General features: G+C 48.3%; 1 protein-coding gene across 1 annotated transcript in view; it reads left to right on the top strand.

Moving 5' to 3' along the window:
- Window positions 1-9,994, top strand: part of LOC129835609 (neuropeptide Y receptor type 2-like) — a 29,296-nt gene extending 19,302 nt beyond the window's left edge. Inside the window, exons 3-7 of the mRNA XM_055901316.1 lie at window positions 884-1,370; window positions 5,241-5,406; window positions 6,223-6,376; window positions 7,257-7,730; window positions 7,878-9,994. Coding sequence (XP_055757291.1) covers window positions 962-1,370; window positions 5,241-5,406; window positions 6,223-6,376; window positions 7,257-7,730; window positions 7,878-8,108 — 1,434 coding nt within the window. The 5' untranslated portion in view covers window positions 884-961 and the 3' untranslated portion in view covers window positions 8,109-9,994. The remainder of the gene's footprint in view (window positions 1-883; window positions 1,371-5,240; window positions 5,407-6,222; window positions 6,377-7,256; window positions 7,731-7,877) is intronic.
- Window positions 9,995-10,240: the final 246 nt, after the last annotated feature.

Raw genomic sequence — 10,240 nt, 5'->3', positions numbered from 1 at the left:
CAAGTGACGCACACCTCCTAGGGACGGCATGAAAGAGCACCAGTAAGCCAGTGACTCAGCCCCTGTAATAGGGTTAGAGGCAGAGAATCCCAGTGGAGAGAGGGGAACTGGCCAGGCAGAGACAGCAAGGGTGGTTAATCGCTCCAGTGCCTTTCTGTCAACTTCACACTCCTGGGTCAGACTACACTCAGTAATAGGACCCACTGAAGAGATGAGTCTTCAGTAAAGACTTAAAGGTTGAGACCGAGTCTGCGTCTCTCACAGAGTAGGCAGACCATTCCATAAAAATGGAGCTCTATAGGAGAAAACCCTGCCTCCAGCTGTTTACTTAGAAATTCTAGGGACAATTAGGAGGCCTGCGTCGTGTGACCGTATTGTACGTGTAGGTATGTACGGCAGGACCAAATCGGAAAGATAGGTAGGAGCAAGCCCATGTAAAGCTTTGTAGGTTAGCAGTAAAACCTTGTGTACAACATGTGACCACCCAGCCACAGTGACTGTCTCAACATGTTACCACCCTGCCACAGTGACTGTCTCAACATGTTACCACCCAGTCACAGGGACTGTCTCAACATGTTACCACCCAGCCACAGTGACTGTCTCAACATGTTACCACCCAGCCACAGTGACTGTCTCAACATGTTACCACCCAGCCACAGTGACTGTCTCAACATGTTACCACCCAGCCACAGTGACTGTCTCAACATGTTACCACCCAGCCACAGTGACTGTCTCAACATGTTACCACCCAGCCACAGTGACTGTCTCAACATGTTACCAGCCACTTTGCCACATGTTACACGTGTGTGTGTGTGTGTGTTTGTGTGTATCACATGGAATCTTAACACTTATTCCACTTTGCCTTTCTCCTCTTCCTTTCCAGGCCTTGTCTCTCTACACATTTCCGTGTGTGTGCCTCGGACGGACAGGGGGAAGGACATGTGACTAGTAACCGAGAAAAATGGATTACCTCTCTCCAGCCAACATCTCCCAAGATGCATCCCTTCTCTTTTCCGACGCCGGTCCCCACAGCAACGACCTTTACCTCGGTTACCGTGACTACGACCCCGGCAACGACGACCCCGCCACGGAAGATTCGTCGCCCCTCCCGCCCTTCTACGCAGACACCCCCCTCCTGGATTTGGGAGACTTGGGAGGGTACGGTCCCGGGGTGGGGGGGTACGGGGACAGCTCTCTGGCAGGACTGGGGGACAGTACTAAACTAGTAGGGGTCCAGGCGGTTTTAATACTAGCCTACAGTACCATTATACTACTAGGAGTAGTGGGTAACTCTCTGGTGATATACGTGGTGTATCGCTTTAAGACGCTGAGGACAGTTACTAACTTCTTCATAGCTAACCTCGCTGTCGGTAGGTAGCTTTTTATATAGTCTGTCTGTCTGTCTGTCTGTCTGTCTGTCTGTCTGTCTGTCTTCCTGTCTTCCTGTCTTCCTAACTCTCTTCCTCTCCCAACAAGCTACTTTCAGAAAGATACAAAATAAGCAGGACCTCATTCTCTGTGTGTGTGTGTGTTGTGTGGGGGGTTTTCGATGCCCCTAGGTTAGTTTGAGTGATGACTCAGATGTTCTGGCATGTAATATTTTTATGTTTCTGAGAAATTGAGTTTAGTGAAGTGTGTGTTCGTGTTCGTGTTCGTGTTCGTGTGTGTGTGTGTGTGTGTGTGTGCGTGCGTGCGTGCGTTTGGATTTACTATTCTTGTGGGCACCAGAAGTCCTCACAAGGATAATAAAACAAGGACAATTCAGACAAGTGGGGACATTTTGCCAGTCCCCACAAGGAAAAATGGCTATTTTGGGCTTAGGGGTTAGGGTTAGGTTAAGGGTTAGTTTTATGGGTTAAAGAAAATAGGATTTTGAATGGGAATCAATTGTTTGGTCCCCACAAGTATAGTAAAACAAACATGTATTTGAGTACGTGTGTGTACGTATTCCTCCTATTCTTAGTGTCACTGGGTCTGATTATCGGCAAGGGTCTGTGTGTGTGTGTGTGTGTGTGTGTGTGTGTGTGTGTGTGTGTGTGTGTGTGTGTGTGTGTGTGTGTGTGTCTGTGTCTGTGTCTGTGTCTGTGTCTGTGTCTGTGTGTGTGTGTGTGTGTGTGTGTGTGTGTGTGTGTGTGTGTGTGTGTGTGTGTGTGTGTGTGTGTGTGTGTGTGTGTGTGTATATCTCCCAAAGGTGTCACACTACCACTGGGCCAACAGGAAATACATGTGAGTGTTGAATAGTGAAGACTCTTGGCAAGGTTAGACATTGTCAAAGCTCAGGAGAAAACCTAGATGCAGACCGTTTCGAAGTAACAAAAGTTTATTACAAAACCAGGAGGGGGCAGGCAAACAACAGGTCAAAGGGCAGGCAGAGGTCAGTAATCCAGAGCAGAGTCCGAAAGGCACAGAACGGCAGGGTCAGGGTCAGGGTCAGGGTCAGGTTCAGGGTCAGGGTCAGGGTCAGGTTAGGCAGAATGGTCAAAACCCGGGAAAACTAGAAAGCAGGAACTAGAGAAAGACAGGTGCAAGAGAAAAACACTGGTAGGCTTGACGAAACAAAATGAACTGGCAACAGACAAACAGAGAACACAGGTATAAATACACAGGGGATAATGGGAAAGATGGGCGACACCTGGAAGGGGGGGGGCGGGGTGGAGACATTCACAAAGACGGGTGAAACAGATCAGGGTGTGACAGACATGTTCAGTACCAAGAACAAAGAGTGTTTTTGCAAGAATAGTCCAGGGGGACCCGGGTTCAAGTCACCAGTGTCCTCATGTGATATCAGTAGTAGTCAGTCTCCTACTGTGTTAGTGATGTGCTCCAGTTTAGGCCGAATTACTGTTGTCAGATACGGCAGCAAAGACCATGTCCATCCGTTGCTTGTAAACCCGTTGGTCGGCTCCTTGACCTCACCCAAAGCCTGTGGCCTTAAATCAGATGGCTTTTCACGTCTTGTTTCTGTCACTGTCACTGTCATGTGCTCAGGCTAACCTTGTGTCGTGTCTGACCCAGTCTCTGTCATTGTTGGTTAAAGGTGTCGGACATCTCTCTCGTCTCTTATGTCACTGTTTATCGCTCACTCTCTGCTTTATGTCAAGAATGGTTGTCAAAGCAATGTACAGTATATGTAGTATTACATAAATGAACAATGTGTTTGAGCAATAATAATAATATATAGAGTCCCAGTCAAAGGTTTGGACAGACCTACTAAATCCAGGGTTTTTTCTTAATTTGTACTTTTTTTAAATTGTTCCTTTATTTTCTACATAACTCACATATGGAATCATGTAGTAACAAAAAAAAAGTGTTAAACAAATCCAAATATATATTTTTTTATATTTGAGGATTCTTCAATGTAGCCACCCTTTGCATTGTTGACAGCTTTGCACACTCTTGGCATGTCTATCATCTGCTTTTCAACAGGACAATGACCCAAAACACACCTCCAGGCTGTGTAAGGGATAAAATATATTTGGATTTGTTTAACACTTTTTTGGTTATTACATGATTCCATAAGTGTTATTTCATAGTTGTGATGTCTTCATGTAGAAAATAGTAAAAAAATAAAGAAAAACCCTTGAATGAGTCGGTGTGTCCAAACTTTTGACTTGTACTGTATGTTAACAAAACAATTATACATGGAAACAGATATTTATTTTTGTATATTTTATTTAACCGTTATTTAACTAAAAGGCAAGTCCTTTTAGGGCTACAATGACGGTCTACCTGTCTCTCTCTCTCTCTGCATCTCTTTACTTCTATCTCTTTCTCTCTCTCCCTCCAACCCTTCCCATCTCACTTTCTCTCTCTCCCTCCAACCCTTACCCTCTCTTTCTATCTCTCTCTCCCTCCAACCCTTCCCCTCTCTCTTTCTTTCTCTCCCTCCAACCCTTCCCCTCTCTCTTGATCTCTCTCCCTCCAACCCTTCCCCTCTCTCTTTCTCTCTCTCCCTCCAACCCTTCCCCTCTCTCTTTCTCTCTCTCCTTCCAACCCTTCCCCTCTCTCTTTCTCTCTCTCCCTCCAACCCTTCCCCTATCTCTTTCTCTCTCTCCCTCCAACCCTTCCCCTCTCTCTTTCTCTCTCTCCCTCCAACCCTTCCAATCTCTCTCTCTCTCCTTCCAACCCTTCCCCTCTCTCTTTCTCTCTCTCCCTCCAACCCTTCCCCTCTCTCTTTCTCTCTCTCCCTCCAACCCTTCCCCTCTCGCTTTCTCTCTCTCTCTCCCTCCAACCCTTCCCCTCTCTCTTTCTCTCTCTCTCCCTCCAACCCTTCCCCTCTCTCTTGATCTCTCTCCCTCCAACCCTTTACCTCTCTCTTTCTCTCTCTCCCTCCAACCCTTCCCCTCTCTCTTTCTCTCTCTCCCTCCAACCCTTCCCCTCTCTCTTTCTCTCTCTCTCTCCCTCCAACCCTCCCCCTCTCTCTTTCTCTCTCTCCCTCCAACCCTTCCCCTCTCTCTTTCTCTCTCTCCCTCCAACCCTTCCTCTCTCTCTCTCTTTCTCTCTCTCCCTCCAACCCTTCCCCTCTCTCTTTCTCTCTCTCCCTCCAACCCTTCCCCTCTTTATTTCTCTCTCTCTCCCTCCAACCCTTCTCCTCTCTCTTTCTCTCTCTCCCTCCAACCCTTCCCCTCTCTCTTTCTCTCTCTCTCTCCCTCCAACCCTTCCCCTCTCTCTTTCTCTCTCTCCCTCCAACCCTTCCCCTCTTTCTTTCTCTCTCTCTCTCCCTCCAACCCTTCTCCTCTCTCTTTCTCTCTCTCCCTCCAACCCTTCCCCTCTCTCTTTCTTTCTTTCTCTCCCTCCAACCCTTCCCCTCTCTCTTTCTCTCTCTCCCTCCAACCCTTCCCCTCTCTCTTTCTCTCTCTCCCTCCAACCCTTCCCCTCTCTCTTTCTCTCTCTCCCTCCAACCCTTCCAATCTCTCTCTCTCCTTCCAACCCTTCCCCTCTCTCTTTCTCTCTCTCCCTCCAACCCTTCCCCTCTCTCTTTCTCTCTCTCCCTCCAACCCTTCCCCTCTCTCTTTCTCTCTCTCCCTCCAACCCTTCCCCTCTCTCTTTCTCTCTCTCCCTCCAACCCTTCCCCTCTCTCTTTCTCTCTCTCCCTCCAACCCTTCCCCTCTCTCTTTCTCTCTCTCCCTCCAACCCTTCCCCTCTCTCTTTCTCTCTCTCCCTCCAACCCTTCCCCTCTATCTGTCTCTCCTTCCTCTCTCTCTCTCTCTCCCTCTCTCTCTCTCTCTCTCTCTCTCTAGCTGACCTCCTGGTGAATACATTATGTCTCCCCTTCACGCTGGTCTATACTCTGCTCGGGGAGTGGAAGTTTGGCCAGGTGCTTTGTTTCCTGCTTCCCTATGCACAGGGATTGGCTGTCCACGTATCCACGGTGACGCTCAACGTCATAGCCCTCGATAGACACAGGTGAGACTTCATCAAGGTTAATTTATTAATTGCTTGATTGGTTTATTCATTCATTGACTGACTGACTCATTGACTGACTGACTGATTGACTGACTGACTGATTGACTGGCTGATTGTTTAACTGGCTGGCTGATTGACTGGCTGATTGTTTGGCTGGCTGGCTGATTGACTGGTTGACTGGCTGACTGATTGATTGACTGGCTGATTGTTTGACTGGCTGACTGATTGATTGACTGGCTGGCTGATTGATTGTCTGGCTGACTGATTGATTGACTGATTGACTGACTGATTGATTGACTGGCTGGCTGACTGATTGACTGGCTGGCTGGCTGATTGTTTGACTGGCTGATTGACTGACTGATTGACTGACTGATTGATTGACTGGCTGGCTGATTGTTTGACTGGCTGATTGACTGATTGTTTGACTGGCTGAGTGGCTGGCTGACTGATTGACTGGCTGATTTATTGACTGGCTGACTGTCTGGCTGATTGACTGGCTGGCTGACTGACTGGCTGATTGATTGACTGATTGACTGGCTGATTGTTTGACTGGCTGGCTGATTGATTGACTGATTGACTGGCTGATTGTTTGACTGGCTGACTGATTGATTGATTGACTGGCTGGCTGACTGACTGACTGATTGATTGACTGGCTGGCTGGCTGATTGATTGACTGGCTGACTGGCTGGCTCACTGATTGACTGACTGGCTGACTGGCTGGCTGGCTGACTGATTGACTGGCTGACTGGCTGATTGATTGACTGGCTGGCTGACTGGCTGGCTGGCTGACTGATTGACTGTCTGATTGATTGACAGGTGCATAGTGTACCACCTGGAGACCAGGATGAGAAAGGATGTGTGTTTCGGGGTGATTGCCGCCACATGGGTGCTGAGTGCGGTGCTGGCCAGCCCACTAGCTATCTTCAGAGAGTATGGTACCTTCAATCTGGCTCCAGGACAGTTTATACAGGTAGGTCTCACACACACACACACACTACACACACACAGACACACAGACACACAGACACACTACACACACTACACACACTACAGACACTACAGACACACACACACACACACACACACACACACACACACACACACACACACACACACACACACACACACACACACACACACACACACACACACACACACACACATACACACAGACACAGACACACACAGACAGACACACACAGACACACACACACACACAGACACACACACACACACACACACACACACACACACACACACATACACACAGACACAGACACACACACACACACACACACACACACTACACACACACAGACACACAGACACACAGACACACAACACACACTACACACACTACAGACACTACAGACACACACACACACACACACACACACACACACACACACACACACACACACACACACACACACACACACACACACATACACACAGACACAGACACACACAGACAGACACACACAGACACACACACACACACAGACACACACACACACACACACACACACACACACACACACACACACACACACATACACACAGACACAGACACACACAGACAGACACACACACACACACACACACACACACACACACACACACACACACACACACACACACACACACATACACACAGACACAGACACACACAGACAGACACACACAGACACACACACACACACACACACACACACACACAGACACACACACACACATACACACAGACACAGACACACACAGACACACACACACACACACAGACACAGACACACACACACACACACACACACACACACACACACACCCTAACCCTCTCTCCTCTTCTCTAGGTGTGTACAGAGAAGTGGCCGGGCAGCTCAACAGACGGGACAGTCTATTCAATCTCCATGCTCCTCCTCCAATACGTTCTCCCTCTGGCCGTCATCTCCTTCGCCTACGCCCGTATCTGGTCCAAGCTCCGTTCCCACATGTCCCCCGCCGGCCGCAACGACCGCCACCGCCGCCGACGCAAAACCACCAAGATGCTGGTGACCATGGTCGTGGTGTTCGCCGTCAGCTGGCTGCCTTTCCACGCTTTTCAATTGGCCACGGATATCGACAGCTCCGTCTTGGACATGAGAGACTTCCGACTGCTGTACACGCTGTTCCACGTGGTGGCCATGTGCTCAACGTTCGCCAACCCTCTGCTCTACGGGTGGATGAACAGCAACTACCGGACCGCGTTCATGACCGTGTTCCGCTGTGACCAGAGAATGGATAGTGTGCATCCGGAGGGAGGAAGAGGGAACGGAGGAGGAAGAGAGGCAGGAGGGAAGGAAGGAGAGGGGGGAGGGAAGGAAGGAGAGGGGGGAGGGAAGGAAGGAGAGGGGGGAGGGAAAGAAGGAGAGGGGGGAGGGAAGGAAGGAGAGGGGGGAGGGAAGGAAGGAGAGGGGGGAGGGAAGGAAGGAGAGGGGGGAGGGAAAGAAGGAGAGGGGGGAGGGAAGGCGGGTGGTGAAGAAGAAGGATTGAAAGAGGGAGGAGGAGGAGGAGGAGGAGGAGGAGGAGGAGGAGGAGGAGGAGGAGGAGGAGGAGGAGGAGGAGGAGGAGGAGGAGGAGGAGGAGGAGGAGGAGGAGGAGGGACAAAGATGGACCTAGAGGCACAGGACGTTGTGACAAACCATCTCAATGCTACAGACCTCTGAGAGAGAAGATAGAACGAAGGAGAGAGAGATGGAGAGAGACAGAGAGTGAAGGAGAAAGGAGAGAGAGATGGAGAGAAAAAGAGAAGTAGAGAGAGAAGAAGATAGAGAGAGAGTGAAGGAGAAAGGAGAGAGATGGAGAGAGAGAGAGAAGTAGAGAGAGAAGAAGATAGAGAGAGAGTGAAGGAGAAAGGAGAGAGATGGAGAGAGAGAGAGAAGTAGAGAGAGAAGAAGATAGAGAGAGAGTGAAGGAGAAAGGAGAGAGATGGAGGGAGAGAGAAGTAGAGAGAGAAGAAGATAGAGAGAGAGTAAAGGAGAAATGAGAAATAGATGGAGAGAGAGAGAGACGTAGAGAGAGAAGAAGATAGAGAGAGAGTGAAGGAGAAAGGAGAAAGAGATGGAGAGAAAGAAAGAAAGAGAACATAAGAGGGAAGAGAAGAGACTGAAGAGAGAAAATCACTGAGATGGGAGAAAGGAAGGCTAGAGAGAATAAATGCATCTTTGAAAGAACACATAAGATGAGGGTGAGAGAGCGACAGAGATAGAGAGATTAAACCACTGCTTCCGGAACACATAAATATAGAGAAAATGTCAGAGATGGGAAGAAACAACAACAACAAAAAAAACAAAGATGACAGAGAGAAAAAAACAAGTGAAAAGGAGCTTAAAGTACTAACCAGTTTAGTCTGTTCCTAAGTGGGGAACAGTAATGGGCTGGGACTGGCTGGCTGGCTGGCTGTGCACAGGTGCTGATGACCTACATTCAGTCCCAAATGCCAGGATGTTTTTGGGTCGAAGCTCTAGAGTTGTTTGAAAGGTTGGTTGTGTCCCAAATGGCACCTTATTCCCTATCAGGACCCTGGTCAAGAGTAGTGCACTATATAGAGGAATGGGTTGCTGTTTGTTTGTTTGTGTGTGTCTGTGTGTATGTGTGTGTGTGTGTGTGTGTGTGTGTGTGTGTGTGTGTGTGTGTGTGTGTGTGTGTGTGTGTGTGTGTGTGTGTGTGTGTGTGTGTGTGTGTGTGTGTGTGTGTGTGTGTGTGTGTGTGTGTGTGTGTGTGTGTGTGTGTGTGTGTGTGTGTGTGTGTGTGTGTTTGTGTGTGTGTACGTGTGTGTCTCGGCTGTCTCTTGATGTCTTGGTATTTATATAAGTCAATGGGTGAGATGGTGAAAATGTGAAAGGTAACGTGATGAGTCACAACGATAGAGAGCAGGAAAAGAATGTGAGACACTGGTGACATTAGAAAAGCATGACAAACCATAGCATGTTAGGGAAACTGTAGCGTGACATGGGCGCCATTTTGGAGACGTTTTGAGCCGCGATGGATGAAATGGTGGCAAATCATGATGTAACGTTGATGGACTGACTGAAATCCTATATAATACACAAATACATATTTTATACATAATGTGGATAATGGATACATAATATCCTGGATTTTTTTTGCAAGAACGATGCATTGTCATCATATTTCTAATGTTTATCGCAGAAAAAATGTAGACAGCTCCATTTCCTAATGTTTTGCTAAAAGTTAATCTTGCATTTTACCAGAGGAAAATAGGCTTGGCTACAGCGAGAAAAGAACAGGAGAACAGTAGCTCCACATCAGTCAGAGTGCTGTCTGCTGATAGAATGATGGAGTAGCTCCACATCAGTCAGAGTGCTGTCTGCTGATAGAATGATGGAGTAGCTCCACATCAGTCAGAGTGCTGTCTGCTGATATAATGATGGAGTAGCTCCACATCACTCAGAGTGCTGTCTGTTGATAGAATGATGGAGAACAGTAGCTCCACATCAGTCAGAGTGCTGTCTGCTGATAGAATGATGGAGAACAGTAGCTCCACATCAGTCAGAGTGCTGTCTGCTGATAGAATGATGGAGAACAGTAGCTCCACGTCAGTCAGAGTGCTTTCTGCTGATAGAATGATGGAGAACAGTAGCTCCCCATCAGTCAGAGTGCTGTCTGCTGATAGAATGATGGAGAACAGTAGCTCCACATCAGTCAGAGTGCTGTCTGCTGATAGAATGATGGAGAACAGTAGCTCCACATCAGTCAGAGTGCTGTCTACTGATAGAATGATGGAGAACAGTAGCTCCACATCAGTCAGAGTGCTGTCTGCTGATAGAATGATGGA

The sequence above is a fragment of the Salvelinus fontinalis genome, chromosome 36 (assembly GCF_029448725.1).
Source record: "Salvelinus fontinalis isolate EN_2023a chromosome 36, ASM2944872v1, whole genome shotgun sequence".
NCBI classification, from domain to species: Eukaryota; Metazoa; Chordata; class Actinopteri; order Salmoniformes; family Salmonidae; genus Salvelinus; species Salvelinus fontinalis.
Note: the sequence above shows the minus strand (reverse complement) of the source record. Positions and strands in the feature narration are given on the sequence as shown.